This window comes from Bemisia tabaci, chromosome 4 (genome assembly GCF_918797505.1).
Source record: "Bemisia tabaci chromosome 4, PGI_BMITA_v3".
NCBI classification, from domain to species: domain Eukaryota; kingdom Metazoa; phylum Arthropoda; class Insecta; order Hemiptera; family Aleyrodidae; genus Bemisia; species Bemisia tabaci.
The window spans coordinates 9,316,429-9,334,490 of record NC_092796.1 but is presented as its reverse complement, the minus strand read 5'-3'; the positions used below and the strand labels follow the sequence as shown (position 1 = coordinate 9,334,490).

General features: G+C 39.5%; 1 protein-coding gene across 1 annotated transcript in view; it reads left to right on the top strand.

Moving 5' to 3' along the window:
- LOC109032891 (limbic system-associated membrane protein) overlaps positions 1-18,062 on the top strand; it is a gene marked incomplete in the record, with an annotated part of 401,446 nt that overhangs the window by 356,906 nt on the left and 26,478 nt on the right. The window contains 2 exon segments of the mRNA XM_072299275.1: positions 11,660-11,897; positions 15,120-15,297. Of these exon segments, the coding sequence (XP_072155376.1) occupies positions 11,660-11,897; positions 15,120-15,297 (416 nt within the window).

Genomic DNA, 18,062 nt, shown 5'->3' with positions numbered 1-18,062 from the left:
GGCTAGCGCCTATTCTTAACGAGATCACAGATTTTCAGTATAAAACTTCGGTCGCTTCAACATACAGATTTGGTCGATTTGACACTGAGAAAACTAACACGAAAAAAAAAAAAAAAAAACCAACAGTTAGTGTTACTTTGAGTTTTACTTCCCATATTAACACTAACTTTTGGTTACTTTTTCTTACTGAGTGTGCACAACCGATACAGCCGACCAAAGTTTAAGCAGTAAAATCCAATTAATTTAACAATAAAAATTCCTTAAATAATCCAATAGCATAACAATTTCTAAAATTCGCTCCTTACCGCAAAATTTGGATAAAGCTTGTACTGCGCCACCGATCAAGGTTTTTGGAAACGGAATATCGCAGCATGAAACGTTGCAATAACAACATTGCGTGGTTTCTGTAAAAAATCCCTGATTTTCCCGAGTATTTTTCATTTCTTTCCTCCTACACAATTTTCGTCCGAACCGAAACGAGTTGAGTCGTTTTCAAACTAACCGGTTCAAATGGAACAGCGCGAGTTTCAGCCACCACGACCTGCGAACATAGTGCTGAACAATCCTCTGAGTCTCGCTCGAAATAACGAGCGTGCCTTTCTAACGATCTTGTTAAATTTAGAGCCGGGCTCAATGCACGGAGACGCGTCCTAAACAAGTTCGTGATTTTTGAATGCAGTTCACCGCCCTGAGCCTGGCCGTTAAATCATGCCTCCTCCCCGTTCATGCCTACGCGAACTTTTCCGATGTGGATGAAATTAAAATTTGAATGCAATGTGCGCTTCATTAGTGTAAATACACTCTTACACGACCGTTTGCTCAAGAGGATGCAAGATCAACGATCCTACATCGGATCCGAGTACTTTTCCAAGCTCTTTGTTCAGATTTTTGCTTCAGTTTTGAGTGCTTTACAAATCAACCCAAGAACGTTTATGGCACCCATATTATCTGTGACGATCACCCATTTACTATACATTTTGCTGGTGAACTGATAACAAAGGTGAGAGGAAGCTATGTAATGGAGAAAAAGAATCGTTGCTTACACAATGATCATAGTGGGTTCCCAATCTACTTCACAAGAGTAATGTAGTACTATTTGGACTGCATTTTTCAATTTGAAACTATAAATTCTGGTCCGGTTTAAAAACAACGTATGTGCCATTAGTTTCCCTAAGCACACGAGTGTTTTTTCAGATGAGCCAGAATTTATAGTTCCAAATTGCAAAATGCAGTCCATTTGTCAGGCTGAACTATTTGTTATCACAAAAGGCACATTGATTCTACGACTAGAAAAATATGTTGGACCTGTAATCTACTATACGTATTCATATAAAAAGAATCTCAATACAATTTCCTTGTAATACCATATAGAAGTTATGAGAAAGGAGCACTGAAAAAAAATAATCATAAATTTACCGCTAAGAAGTAGTTTTTCTTAAATCAAGAATTTTGCTGCTCAATATAAACTACTTTTTTGCTTAAAGCAATCATTATTTCTCTTTATCAAGGGAGTTCCGCTTAAATCGAGATAAAAAAATATCTTGGCGGCAAATTCAAGAATCATCATGCTTGAGCCAAGCACCTTTTTCTTAGTGAGGGCATAGTTTTGATTTGAGCATCTAGATAATTCGGCCTTCATCCTTTCCTCCTATTCTCGGAAAAATGTAAAAAATACGGCTCCTCCTTTGTGTTTATTGAACTGAGAGACCAGAAACAAACCGGACTTTCCACTTTGAATGACCTAACGTCGGAGTTTTTTTCGGTTTATCTCAACTATTCTCGTCTGAAAATTGGCTGGTATGGCAGACCTAGACAAATAAAGCGACATCAAATCTAGACGATCTAACAACTATTCGACATGAATGGATACGGTCATAAGAGTGAGCACGGAGGAAAACAGGACCGAGGTCATTTACCCTGAAAACTCCGTTTTTCACCGCTTCAAAGGCTCGTTAGGGGAGCAACTTATCTCGTTCGCCAGTAGATTATGAGTTGAACACAAATAGGTCTGTTTCAACATTGTCATTATGAAGAGTGCGACATTGCCTAGTTTGGATTCCAACTTTCCCCTCGACGCAATATATCCTTTCGATTGCGTATCCGCTCGTTCTTATAATCCACACTGAAAAAAAAATTTCGGTGTATTTACTAAGAAAAGGGTAAAATTACCAAGAATTCAGGGTTCTATTTGATCCCAGTTTTGTCTTGGTAATATTACCATTTATGGAATTTGTAATTTTTTCGGCAAAATTATTGAACTTTCTCTGTAATTTTACTGGACCTTGGTAAAAACGCCAATATTTTTTATCGACTGTGGTAGAATTACTGAGATAAAATGGCAAAGTTACCGGGAATTGATTACCAATAAAAGTGGTATTCTTACCTGAAAAGAACAGTAAAAATACCGGTTTTTAGGTAAGCTTACTAGTCTGTATTGGTAAAATTACCAATAATTGGTAAAAAAAAAGTGAGATGGTTAAGGTACCAATGGACCTTGGTAAAAACGCCGAGAATTTTTTTTCAGTGCAGTAAAATATTTAACGTTAACATTTCTACATTAGTATAAGTTCTCTGGTTATTTAAATTTGTGTGTCACGAGAGAGGGTTCTTACTCCTAGCGGGGCAATTTTCATTAGTTAGAAGTAGGTCCGGATGATTCCCCGATAACTTAGACTTTTCCTATCACAAGCTAGGTTGTGTGCATGATAGACCACTAGACAATGTACGGATACATGTTTCTGTACCAAAATGTAACGTAAAACATGATTCGTACAATGAAAATTACTGAAATTGGCTCCTAATCATGATGTTTGATGTTTCTTGATGCGTGAATTCAAACCATCCGCTCAAGAAAACACAATGATCTACGTAAGTCAGATCCAAACTAAACGTTACTGTGGCAGTCTCTGCGATACGAAAATTTGACAATCTCAATATTGACGCTTCGGCTCAGCTGTAGCAAATTTTTTACACTTTGAACGATACAGGGTGAGAGAAGAACAATTTTCGATCGAGAAGCCTGCCGAAACCGTTGTAAGGCGCGATTTGACTCACGTAGAGAATTGCGTTTCTTGTGACCGGGGTATTCGAAATTTCCGTACACAATTTAAAATTAAAACGTTATTCTTTCACTTAGGAGTTGATTTCAGTAATTTTTGATGCACGAATAATGTTCTACGTGAAATTCTAATCGAAAAACATGTATCAGAATGCTGAAATCCGTACCTTATCTAGCGGTTCATTATCGCCACAGAGCGTTCCCCATAAGAAGCCGTGCTAAGAAGAACCCCGTTTGAACATTCGAGAGTTGCCAAATTTCCTCTTAGAGAATAGTTATATTTGAAGAAAGTCATGAATATTTTTTCTTGAAACTTTCAGAATCTTTAGATAAAAATGCGAACAAAATTATTTGAAAAATTAGAGGAAAAATATTTATAAATTTTGCAGGCAATTCGTGATTTACCGAAGGAAATTTGGCAACGCCTGAAGTTTCATACGGCGCTCTTCCTTAGCACAGCAGCATAGAGCAGGAAGCGCTCGGTAAGGGGTTCGACCGCGCATAAAAGTACCGACTGAACCCGTATACATTCCATTATGTCCCCTCCAACTGGCAACATGTACGTAATCTAATGATGGTCAATCCTCAACGTGGAAAGTGCTAATGGCAAGTTGACGAGGAATAAAGTCTCGAGGATGGTCAGCCAGACGTAACTTTTATCGTAAAAAATCAAGTGAGAATCTAGAATTACTACGACATAATCATCTGAAAGTACCTGCCCCTTTTTTGCTTCATTTATAACATGCATTGATTACAGGTGACTTTTGTCACTTTTATCCACCACAGACTAGCAGGTCAATCCAGGAACAATAGAATAAATCAAAAACAGGAATTTAAACGAGACACACATGCATCCAGCAGGTATAATACAAGGCACAACTTCCACGATACAAGAAAAACAAAAAGCAGAGAGGGAAAGGCGTGTATTCACAGAGCAGAGGAAATATTTAACATATATCCCCATCCTTGCGGGGGGCCTTCAAGGAAGAGGGAGGCATAGTTTTTTCTGAAAAAATTAAAAAACTGCCTCCAAAAAGGCCTTATTATTCCTTTAAGGAATTCTTCAGTAACCCAGTTTAGGTTTATAATCCTTATGTATATATACCATATCTACGTGTCTACGTGATTTACGTGTATATGTATACAAACCATAGATAGTTTTTTCTTCACTTGACAATGTATCATAGCCACCTGGCTTTATTAACAAATAAATATAATTATCTCATCATATCTTAATACAGGTGCCAGCTTAGGTTTCGTATTAATTGGGGTTCTCGATTAAGGACGTTATCTCTCATTCCTAGGCTAAGAAAACTTGGAGTCAATATGAAACAGAGTAAACTGTTACCTTAACGGTTTTTCGCTGTTCTGAAGAAGAAACTTGGTTGCCTGAAGTAAAATTTTCAGTGTGAGACCAAGAAACCCCGTCTTAGTGGAGTATTTCTTGTCATCACAACTAAAAACAAGCTGGCAAGTTCTGATACGTTCTTATCTTACTACGCACTTACGTAGTAAACGTAAGTAGTAACGTTGGATGTCACCATGCGGTAAAAAATGACTTACGAAATGATTTCATGCCGGCAAAAATATAGAATGATCAGATTGTCTTCTTCCTCGCCCTAATTTTCTACATTACTCATCCCTAGACTAGTTTTGATAAATTAGATAACATTTTGCAGAATAATCAGGTAAATTTAGTCAGAATCAAGGTAACTACATTAGGAGTAGCCTAATAATCTTTCGGGTCCTATTTTTTCATTAAAGCGGCCCACCTTATACACAGCCATTCACTTACAGTTCTGAGTATTTTATAGGGTCAAAACTCTGAACTGAAAATATAGGTGAATAAATTATACAAAACATACCAACATACAGAATAAATTATCTTGATATCTTAAGTGGGATTATTTTCAAAATTCTTGAAGGTTCACCCTACTCGTGGGACTTCACGACTTGACTATTTCGGTTCCTCGTCAAAGCAATCGCTGAGCTGCTTACATTTGTCGTTAGGTTCGGTTTTATGATACAACTATTTCAACTCCTGTGTGTTGCATAGTATCAAGCGCGATTGAAGGCGTTTTTTGCCCTGATGTACTTCACGCAATGACTCAACACGACGGAAACGCTAAAGAACGATGTATGTTCGATCTTTTTGATACAAATTTTATGTGTACGAAATGTGATGTACCGTTTAGAAGTTCAAGCGAGACAACTAAATCTTGTTTGCCTAAATAGTGGCCGACGAAAAGAAGGAAAGTTATGCTCCAAATCATCTACATATATTTAATCAATCTCAGAAAAACTTGAACATTTGTTTTTTTGGTTTGTAAAAATAGTTTATACCCAAAATATATGATGATTCACAAATCATATTAGATCTAAATCAGGGTTTCTTATTTTAACGAGACGAACTATTCCTAAGAAATAACTTTTGTTTACAAATTAAGGCTGATACTCCATAGATATATGCCTTAATATTCACGACGCTCATTCACAGAAAAAAACGGCTGAAAAAATAGAATAAACGTATATAATTATACAATCATGTCTTCTTTAAACTTGACTACCTATGAGTTATCATATACATATTTCTGACTATAAAAAAGGAATAAATTTAAGAGGTGAATAAATGCTCCATTTCTCATTCAGCTCAAACTTTACAAGAGGAATTTGAACCGCATGCACTTTGTTGGACAGTTACGAAAATCAATTTAGCTGTCAATATGCTGTGCTGCCAATCTTGAATGTTTGCAACTTTAAATGGTTGCTGTAAAAGAGCGAATGAAAGTGGCACAAAAATCAACACTCTGTTGTTTTTGTAGCTCACAGCTTTCCAAGAAGTCCCATATCAATTCATGCGGCTTGGTGATTCCCGTGAATTTTTAATCATACCACGTATGCAACTTGGACGGAGCCTTTATACATTCACTTAGACCAGCCGTAGTAAAGTTCTATTATAAAAACAAGGAAACTAACGACAAGTCCAACACCAAGACTTATAAACGCAAGCTGTAAATCGATCATACTGAATGGCCTGAGGGATCCCTCGCCTTCGTATGTTTGAGGAGATGATTCAAGGTAGTACTCTGTCGCCTTAGGGAAAAGACATCTAGCCGTGTATCCACTTTCAATAAGCTGGCTCATCTTCTTATCAAAAAGCTCGGTTAAGATAGAATTCTCAACAATCAGATACGAAATCGGGTACACAGTCAAACATTCGTCAATCAGGTGGAACTCGATCTCCGTGACGGTTAGGAATCCTCTGGGTGTGACTCGATTCTTTGCCCTCAGTAAGGAATAAGGCAGCCTGGCCAAATACGCGTCCAGACCCGCGATCGAAACTACATTTTTCTCTAGCTCGCTGATCTTCTCGGTGCAGTTGTCAGATACATTCGTCGAATTCGGTGACCGATCACAAAAAGAACCATCAGGGTCATACTCAGACAAGAGCTTTGCCACTAGTCGTTCGTAATTGTATCTGCTATCGGTTAGTTGGTGTTTCAGCGGTGCGTGCTCAGAGTGGCCCAAGATATCCGAAAGTGCCTCAATACTCATCGGTGTTTGTATGTAAAGTCCGGATTGTTCCAATTCCTCTAGGGTTTCGATGTCGGAATATCGCACGTACTTACTCAGTAGTGTCGTCATTCCACTCTGAAGAACGGTGCCGATAATGAGATTAAAAAACGTGAAGACGAGGAAACAGATCTTCCCGGTCAGGAATCTGCCCAGGAGCAAAGTCGGTGGACTGCCGTTGAGGAAGTATGAAAAAATCGCGAGGAATGCCGGTGATTCCTCGAGCGCACTTACTTCCGCATCCGAATAAAAATGCGCGAAGTGCGCGACTTGGAACCGCTGGAAGACCCATTGCATAAGCCACGAGGTAGCGATCGCTGTAATTATGGCCAGCCAGACCGGAGGCGAGAAGCACTTGATGACCACGAGGTACTGTGGCATGAACCCACGACGTGGGGCTAGGAAACAGTAATGAACGGAGTCGAAACTCGGTGTCAGGTGGAATTGGGAGATCTCCGACTCCTCCAAAACATGACCACCCTCGTAGATGATGAGATCGAGGTCTTGCTGCAGGCCGGCATCACCATACGGGGTATATTTTTCATCTAGGATGAAGCATTCGACATCTTCTCCGAAGATCAAATTAAAGACTTCTGAATAGATCTCGGGTGTAGTGAAGCCATCACGGCTAAAACGAAGCGCGAGACCAAGCCCAACTTTGTAGTCGAAAACGGTGCTCGTCTGGTCTTCAAAGACTCGAAAGTTAAAATCGAAGTACCGCTCATTTTTTGAGCCTCCGTAATACAGGAGACTCCGTTCAATGCGATCATACCAAATGCACTGTTTTTTGAAGCAGATGGTTGTTCGCTGTCCCCTGAAGAAACGCCAGAATACGTCGAAGAGAAAAATTAAGTTGCGAGATTCGATTACATCCTCGCTCGAGAATGTTGAGCTGGACGAATGTCGGGATTCCTCAATTCCTGGACTCTCTTGTTTTGAAGTGAGCCTCCTCCAACTTTTCTGATCAACCATGAAGACGATGTAATTTCTATAGTTCCAGATATTGTGCGAGTAGAGACCGCGTGTTAACGAAAACGAGTGATTCGTCAAAGGAGATTTACCATTTAGTTCTGCCGGAGTTAAATGTAATCTGTACTGACAAGTGGTATTTACTTGCTCGGAACCAACAACTGAGTCAAATGTAACGCAGTAATTTGGTAGTTCTCCCCGGACATTATTCTCTGCATAAAAACTGCTGCATGTATACGAAAAGTTGGTAGGGATCCTTTGGCTCGGGTAGTTACACGTTTGATCTCTATGAGAAGCTGTAGCCAGAATCAAACTAAAAATGGTGTTGGTTTCCGTAAGAAAGACGATGAGGTTTTTTTGATTCTGACTCCGTGGAAAAAGACTAAATTTGCTGTGTTGGCTTATCGAAACGGTGGAGATGGAACTCTCGTGTAAGTCCTGACCAAGAGTAGTTTCCGAAGGGTTTCCTCGAAGGTCGACGATGTGAAATTGTTGATTTTTTGACAGATGCACAATTTCTCGACAAATTTTCAAAGCCAGGTCGTTGTTGTGCCGCAGGGTCAGGTGGTCTTTAAAGTGAACACCGAGATTAGCAGTCGTGATCCTCGATAATAAAAATATGAGCAGGGTGCTCAGTATCAATGTTATATTCAAGGAGCTCCGAATGTGTTTTAAAGTTCCGTTTGAATCAAAGTGGCCTTGCGAGAGATCTATAGATTTATACATCGTCATCGCCGAGTATTGACGTGCATCACGTAAAAGGTTAAAATTTCAAAGCAATGTACCTGTATTTACTATCCAAATTCAAAAAAATCAAGTAAGCACGTAATTATTTTAAATTTGTAATGGATTAGACTTATGTAAAATTAAAAATGTAGATAAATTAAAAGTACCTTAAAAAGTGATTTAGAAATAAATTAGAGTATGAGTATGCAATTGAGTTGTCCACGGTGTGTAGGAGAAATTGTGAGCGAACGTCATGCGAAGTTTTAGAATTATTTCTTTAAGTAACAGTTGCGAATTCTTGGCAGGATACTAAGACGGTTTTAGTTTTTCATTTTTAATCGAACGAGTCTATCACATTTCCGTTTTTAGACAATGGACGATCAGTTTTTGGCTAAGTGTGTGCTCAAGGAGAAACTGCCATGCAAGATTTTAGGTGTGTATATTACAGGTGCAAGTGAAGGAGATAGGGTGAACATTTTTTGAGAAAACTTATGACTATGAGGTAGGAGGTTTTGAGAGATTCTAAATACATGAAATTCCTATAAATAATCAACATAGTTACAATTGTAGTCGAAATTGCTCCAAGCTCGTAGTTGCTTCATGTATAAAAACGTCACAAACTCGAGAGAAACTTTTTTATTTTCGTCGCTATAATTGAAAGCATTTAAAAGATTTAACAAAATAGTCTATTTATAACTGAAAATATTCACCGTACTAAATGTTTTTCTTCGTCTCATTTGTTGAGCGCATCATCGCGCACAGAGCAAATTCGCTAAACCATAACAACTTTTCGCCGTTGCTGTCCTAAACGCGGTTATATTTTCAAGGACATTTTGAGAGCTATGTTTATTATTTGCGCCCTCATGGCATTTCACTTCAAAGTTTGATCAATCCTTATGATGGGCAGTAAAACGTTCTTGAATAAATTTTCTTGACCTGAAAAGAGGAAAAACTTTCAGCCTGTTGAAGGATAATCATTTTCCTCTATAAACAATAACGGACATATTTAGTAGATATGTGTTTTCTTCACGTGGCATAACCTTGATAAGTCGAGAATTTTTTCAAGTTATAGCATAAACTTGATAATTCCAGAATGTCTATTCGTAGGAATTCGTTTCAGTGGTACCTCACTATTCACTCTGCTTTCCCTCTCAAGCAAAACGTTCGGTATCTTGAGAGGATATTTAAAGCACCGTGACCTAAATGTAATTGTAGGTGGGAAGGGATGACTTCCTTATTGGCACAGCAACGACTGATCCTGGTCGAGATTTTAAAGAAAAGGACAAAAGGAGGAAAAAAATTGTCGCCGGACATAACTTTTTTTTTTTTGCTGTAGTAAACAGCTTTCTCTGGACTCGAGCCAATTTTGTGAGAATCAGAGCCGAATCAAGCAACTACCAAAGGATCAATTTTTACCATAAAGTTTGTATCAAAGGATCGAACATAAAACGTCATTTAGCCTTTCCGTAGCGTCGAGTCATTGCGTGAAGTACATTAAGACAAAAAACGCCTTAAACCACGCTTGATACTGCGCAAAACACAGTAATTGAAATATTTGTATCAAAGAATCAAACCCAACGTCAAGTGCAAGACTCTACTCTATTTAGCGTCGCGTCGTTGCCGTGGCGCGGCGTCGCCTCATTGCGTGTAGCACATCAGGGCAAAAAAACGCCTTCAATCGCGCTTGATACTGTGCAACACCCAGGAGTTGAAATAGTTGTATCAAAGAATCGAACCCAACGTCAAGTGTTATTCTCAGCGATTGTTTTGACGAGGAACCAAAAGAGCCGGATCTTGAAGTCCCGCAAGTATGGTGGGCCTCTAAGAATTTTGAAAATAATCCCACTTAAGCTATCAAGATAATTTATTCACCTATTTTCAGTTCAGATTTTTGACCCCATAAAATTTCCGGAACTGTGTGTGAATGGCTGGGCGACGAAGCGACCAAGAGGTGGACCCCTTAACTGACAAAACAGGACCCGAAAGATTATTAGGCTACTCCTAATGTAGTCACCTTGAATATGGCTACATTAACCTGATTATTCTGCAAAATTTTAACTGACTTATCTAGTCTAGTCTAATGTTGAGTAATGCAGAAAATTAGGGCGAGGAAGAAAACAATCTCATCATTCTATATTTTTGCCGGTATGAACTCATTTCGTATGTAATTTTTTACTGCATGGTGATATTGAACTTTACTAGATACGTTTTGTAGGATATACACGTCGGTGACACTCTAACTACAAAAATAAGAGACAGAGATATAACAAAATATTAACAAAAACATACCAACGATCGGTCAGCCAGGATGCCAAATGTTCACAAATCATATCTCCAGTGGCGAAGCGTGAATGATCGATTAACAGCGTGCGCTTAATATGTCATCGCTACAAGGGATCTTTCATGGAAATGACTCAAAGTTTTTTTGGCGTACAAGTGATGAATCCTTTCTTTGGCGCATAGCGATTATTTTAGAGCAATATGATGAGCTGCTAACCGTTTACTTTGGCTACATACGGCACCTACTACCATGTATCTGGGATCCAGTGCTGCGCGTGGTGTAGTTAATACGTCCCACGCATAGCGGTAACACACAAGTATAGAAAGTTCCGTGCCCCAAATCAGAAAAGCTTAGAATTAGTTGAATGAATTAAATCCATACAGTTGAGCATGAGACCTTAATTTGTTTTGTTTTTTCATGTACGTATCGAACATTTCCGATTTATTTTTGTTTTTGTGAGAGGCAGGACAGAGTAGTGAATGGGCCTTGTTTAGAAGAAAGGAACCAAGCGACATCAGCTTTTGCCAAATTTAACTGTGCACTTTAACTTTTTGAGAGAGAACGTTAGAGCAGATCCCTTTAAAAATTTCAAGGAATTTGCTTCGTACACTGGAAAAAAAACACATTGGATGTAGAGTCCAGACTCTTAAAAACATCGACAAGAATAAATACTCTTGATTCAATCGGATTTTTGCTTAAATCAAGAGCCAAGCTTCTTAATTTGAGCGGATTTTCTTTTGATTTAAGCAAAAATCTGATTGAATCAAGAGTATTTTTCTTTTCAATGTTTTTTAAGAGTCTGGACTCTAGATCGTATGTGTTTTTGTTTTTTTGTTTCCACTGTAGTACGCACAAAATTCCCTAACATTTGCACAAAAATCCGCACAACGGTTTTGGTGTAAAAATTGAAATGCCCAATTTAATTCGGCAGTAGCTAATGTGGCTTGGTTCCTTTCTGCTTAACGCAGTCCAAATGACCCACTGACCAAACGAGGATCAACTTTGATTTCGCACTTGAACGACTTGGGTAAACGTTGGCTGTGTGTTGGCAGGTATCGTGGCTGCGGCGGAGAGGGAACCAACTGACTCTGGTTACATTCGGCCGAGAGGTTTACATTGCCGACGGTCGATACGAGCTGTCGCTAAACATCCCTTCGGATCTGTCCAACAAAGGCCCGGCTGAGTGGGGTCTCCGAATCTGCAACATCCAACAGGACGACGAAGGTCACTACGAGTGCCAGCTCTCTACTCACCCCCCGCTCGTCTACACAGTGTTCCTTCACGTTATAGGTGAGCTCCGTTCGTGACGTTAGTTTAATAGCTTCCAACAATACCTACTACACTGGAAAAAAACACATTGGATCTAGAGTCCAGACTCTTAAAAACATCGACAAGACAAAGTACTCTTGATTCAATCAGATTTTTGCTTGAATCAAAACGAAATCAGCTTAAATTAAGAGACTTGGTTCTTGATTTAAGCTTGATTCTGATTGAATCAAGAGTATTTTTTCTTGTCAATGTTTTCAAGAGTCTAGGCCCTGGATCCAATTTGTTTGTTTTCCAGTGTACAGCTCACACCAAAAACGTCGTTACTTCATCCAAAATTTTGCGTTTATCTTGCGTTTTCTCTCCTACAAGAAACAGCATGACCATCGTGTTTCATCATGTCTGTTTGATATGCCACGATGAGTCAGTTTCCAGTTTGATATGCCACAATGGGTCTGTTGCGCTACCCACAAAATCGTCTTTCGGTGTTTGATTCTTGTAAATAAGATCCGTCCATCAGCACCTTTCTAAGTTCAATGCTAACCGAAATATCTCGCTTTAAAAAATTCGGTTTATGACGTCATTCACCGCGGTAGTGACACCCTTGGTTTCTTCCACCTTTCTTTCATTTGTCATGGAGACACGCGTTATTTTCACGGGTTACTCAACGTGGAATTTGGATGAAAGCAAGGTGAAAGAAACCAAGGGTGTCACCACCGCAATGGATGACATCATTAAACACATTTTTTAGAGCGTGATATCTCGGTTAACATTGAACATGAAAAGTTGCTGTTTGAACAGATTGTATTATTTTTAGCTGATCTACAGAAATCAAGCATTAAAGCATGATTCTGTGACCAACGCAACTGACTCATTTTTCTACAAATATGAGGAATAAATTCTGATTGCGTCACGATTTTTTTGCTTTGGACGGAAGCATAGTCAAGAAACAATATAAAACCATATAAATCAATATTAAAGATCGATTGTAAAAATCATAAAATGAAGTACCTTTCTGAGAGAGTGTATTCTAAGAATATATGAGACTATCTTCTCAGGCATTTTACAAAATATCCGCTTCGATCTTTCGCTTTGATTATTCTTCATATTTGAAAGCTATTCAACATCAATTCTTTGAAACTTCCACGATTTTTCTTCTCTATGCGGAAAAATCTCTGAGAAAACTTTAAGGGATGATAATGATTTTTCCTCCTTCGAAATTTTAATTTCGGAGCGGAGATTTTTAAACACCGCACATGAGATTCGTGGTCTGGTAATATCACCGCTAACACGCGAGTCTTTGTGGCAAATGAAGTAAAACGTAAACATGTAAGTTGTAAAAAAAATTTAAAAAAGAGTGAAAAAGCAAATGGTTTAAAACTCTGATACAAAATATACAAGAAGTTTTATGAAAATTTTAAGAAGTCATGGATGAATATTCTCTATGAAGTACTTCACAAGAACATGAACAAAGACATCATATCGTAGTTGTAAGCCCTTTCAACAGCGTGATTGTAATACGCCTGTGGAAAGAAGAACTCTTACAACGTAAATTTACCCCTAAATCATTTCAATGCATGAACGTTAGAGCATATTATCAGAAATGAAAGCATAACATATTTAAAATACGTTTTGATTTAATAAGTAGTTAGTTTATTTGTATATATTATACCGCTAAAAATTTCATTGTACGCATGGCAAATCTGACATCCTATTCAGTTGCGTGATTACATCTCTTTTATTTTTGCAAGAAAATCAGTCAAAAAATCATTGACTGGGCTATAGAAAAAGTTCGGTTTCATTAACCTACTCGGTAACAATTACTAAAACCGAAATCATTGTTCCACAAACCCCACAGTAAGACTGTTAATGGAATATCGCACTAGACGGAAAAAAAAATTCGGAGTTATCCCCTAAAATTGTGGTACTACCCCCAAATTATTGATGATCTTTTTCCTCCGGCTCGGATTTGTTACGTAACGCTGAGCTTGACACCCCCCTCCCCTCCACAAGTTTTTTACGTAATACTTAAACGGCCATTTGCCTCATTCCTCAAGACACAGCCTCAAAAGATTGAAAATCCAAACCGAATCTACCCTAGAATAAAATTGACTCTCAAAAAAGCCTCAATGTGGATACGTTCCACCCTGTCAGAGTTCCATCGAATTGATCGAGGAGCCATAGAGAAGTGCTGTCGTGCTCAGCAAAAACCACGTAACTGCAATAGAAAGTATCCTTAGATACGTGGTTCTCGCCGAGGGCGGGAGAAGGAGAGCTAGAACGAGGAGAATGACAGGGCTGTCTCGTTAGACGCGCCCACCAAGCGACGTCGGCGGGGGCGGCCAAATACTGCCGTGCTAAGGAAGAACGCCGTATGAACCTTCAGACGTTGCCAAATTTCCTTTGATAAAACACGAATTTCCCGTTGAACTCATCAATATTTTTCTTCCAATTTTTTTTAGATGATTTTGCTCGCAATGGGCCACCAGACAAGGTACGAATTTCAGCATTCTGATTTAAGTTTCTTAACCAAAATTTCACGTAGAACACGATGCGCCCAACAAAAATTACCGAAATCAACTCCTTCCAAAGATATTTGATGATTCTTGATGCGTGAATTCAAACCATCCTCTTATGAAAACTCAATGCTCTACGTGATTCACGCTAAACGTTATCATGACAGTCTCTGCTATGTAAAAATCTGGCAACCTCGATCTTGACGCTTTGGCTCAGTTATAGCATATTGCTTATAGTTTGAACAACACATGATGGGAAATGAACATTGCTCGATTGAGAAGCTTGCTGCAACCGTTGTAGTGGGCGATTTGACTCACGTAGAGCTTTGAGTTTCTTGCGAGCGGGAAGTTCAAATCCTCGTAACCAATGTGAAATAAAAACGTTAATATCTTCGTTAGGAGTTGGTTTCATTAATTTTCGTTGTGCGAATCGTGTTCTACGTGATATTCTGGTCAAGGAACATGTATCAGAATGCTTAAATTTGTACCTTGTCTAGTGATCCATTCCACCAAAAAGTTCTGAAAATTCCACGAAAAAATATGTATAACTTTCCTAAAAAATGAGCATTTTATTGAATGAAACTTGGCAACTCTCGAGTGTTCATACGGCGTTCTTCCTGAGTTGGGCCGAATAAACGGAGCGAATGCGCACTGAATACGGATGTGATTTTTGTTGGCGCGCTGCTTGATTGCTGATCGGGGGGTCGTGGGTTCGGTGCCTGTTGGACAGTTCCCGAGCTGGAGATCGCCGACGAGCGGGGCAAGCCAATCAACAACAAGTTCTATCAGGCGGAAAGCACGATAGAGCTCAAGTGCTCCATCGCCAAAGTGCCTCACCCGAGTCAGTTCATCGTATGGAAACACAATACCAGAATCCTCAATTATGACACCACGCGGGGTGGTATCAGGTAAGCCGCTTCCTCATACTCCGCTTCCTCCCTCTAGTTCCCACCTCTCTCCCCTCTCCTTTTCCTCTTTTCTCTGTCTATTTTCCTTTTTTTCTGGTGTGCTTTCTTTGTTCGGTCTGTTTGTTTTACTTCGATCCGGTTGCGGTGTGAAAACTGGTAGTGCTGTCCAGTGGCGTGGCGTGAATTGCGATATATCGATTTTTATCGCATTTAAATCTATGATAAAGAATCGATGATTGAGGTGTTCGTTGCGAACACCCTACTTATCGATCCTTTTCCATAGGTTTAAATGGCATAACAATCGATATATCGCAAAGCACGCCACGCCACTGGTGCTGCCGAGGCCATGAACGTCCAGAGGTCAGACAATGCGCATAACCTCCACTGTCCGTTCATTGGAAACCCGCCCCTCCTCAATGCGGAAAACAGGGGTGCCATCCAGAGAAAATATTTTTCTGAGACCCCACACGAACAATCTCAGTGAAGTAACCGGGTTAGGCAAAATTTAAATTTGGAGGTCAACGCTATACTTGGATTGCATTTTGCAAAAAGGAACCAGAAGCATTGCAATGATGCTTAGATCGTGCAACTTCATCCTTTGCAATAGAATTGCTGAAATCGTGAAAAAAACGATATTAACGTGATGATTTTTGTCTGAAATTTGCAGTTTTTGGCAAGTAAAATAGAAAGTTTTAATGAATAATCAGGTTTTTTTTTTTTTCGGGACAAAGAAGTTGCACAATCTTAGCAACATTGCAAACGCTCTTGGTTCCTTTTTGCAAAATGCAATCCACTTATTCCCTCTTGATGGTTGATGAGAGACTTCTTTAGAGAAACATCAAATAAAATTCGCCTCATAAAGTCCGACGATTGCCAGGGTGAGCACATAGCCAGAGCGAGCTTTTGCAAATTAGTTAGGATTTGCTGAAGCAGTCGCTCAACTCTTCGATAATCAGTCATCATTCATCACCTTCCGGCCAAAGTATCACAATCGCCATGCGACTTTGAAAAATTTCCGCTGCTATTTTATTTTCCTACAAAGCAATTAATTGTTGAACGAAGCTGTCTGGAAATTTTACTAAATTTTCTTTGTGCTGCCGATGAAGGAAGATGATGATTTAGAGAATCTAAGCATTGACATCCGGAAGTAACTTTTGCTCTCAAGAAAATATAGTGGTGCGTTGAGTCATCTAAACTATAAACTCCGAGACCTTCTAAATTTGCGTATCTGGTAACGCTTAGTTCCAGCTTTCTACCGGGCCGATTTTCATGATTTTTGCGGCTATTGACAAGTAATTGTCTCTAAATGAGCCCGCTTAATTCAGATTTTGAATATATGATTCAGGGTTTTCTTTTTATATTACGTGGTAAAGTTGCGAATTCTCCCTCTTAAAAAATATACTTTTATATTTTTTGTCATAGTTTGTTTGAGCGTTCTACTGGGCCGATTCCCATGATTTTTGCGGTTATCGACGAGTGATAGTCCCTAGATGAGCCCGCTTCAATCAGAATTTGAAAATAGGACTCTGATTTTTTTTTATATTAGAGATCAGAAAGCTTACAGTTGAGCACAGAAAAGAATTTCATTAGCGCCGCCGCCCGCGGCGCACTATGATCCAAAACTCAAGAATAGGAAGAAATAAGTCGGAAAATAACTGAATGATCGCGAAAATTTCGTTACAAATGATTTTTGAGGCGCTAATTTCGAATTTGATGTCAAATCGCCTACATTTTATCACCCTGACCTATAAATTGAGGACAAGTTTATGGTACGCTGCGGCGCGGCGTGCTGCCAGCTCGAAAAGCGTACTGACGCCTTCAAACCTAACTGGATACTTCAAGCATTGCGCAATGCGTGAGGTAGCTATTTAGGTTTGTAGGCGACAGTGCGCGTTTCGCGCTGGCAGCACGCCGCCGTGGCGCGGCTCTCTCGGCGGGCGGGTGGTGACCGATTTCTTACGGGGAGAGCTCACTGGCGGAGAAACTCGTGTATCATGAAATTCCCCCCCCCCCCCCGATTTTTACAATTACATACTGGTCGTGTGAAGTAATTGGTAAACTCTCAACGCTAGATGAAGTGTTATGATGAAAGACGGGTTGGCTTGCTGCGGACGGCGCAGGGCGGCTCCTGTGCTCTGTCGGAAAGCTTAGAGAGAGGGGGGGGGGGGGCAGAATTTGAAATTCCCGCCAATGAAAAATAGCGGGAATTTCAAATTTAGCAAAAATTGAAGTAAGCGGGAAATGTTGAATCTTGGTCTGTTAGTAGGGTAAGTGAATCGAAGGTAAGCTCCTTTGCTACAGACTATCCAAAAGGGACGAAACGCTCAGTTCCATTCCGTTTCAGTCTTAGCGTAAAGTTTGGAATAAATGTCGATTTTTTCAATTGGTACTTATTGGTCCAATTGCTCCCGGCCCGAGGGAGATTGGATAAATGAAAGTCGGGATTGAAAATCTTTTCATTTTTTTCGGTCAGTCTTTTGTCGACGCGGGCCGAAGAGAACGTTAACAGGGCTCACGTCATAGATGCATTTCGCGTCTAATTGGACTCCCGTATCAGTGCAGTGCAGCGGCAATTCTAAAAGCGTTAAATCTAAGATGGAAAAGCTCTAAATGAGTTTTTTCCCCTTTCAAAGGAGTATCTCCGTTCTTACAGAAACAAGCGCTATGGCAATGACATCATGTCAAAACAGGGTGGCATGAAACGTAAGAAAGAAATGAAAGATTGGAAACAGTGAAATATTTCATGAAATTTCATGAGGCTGTGA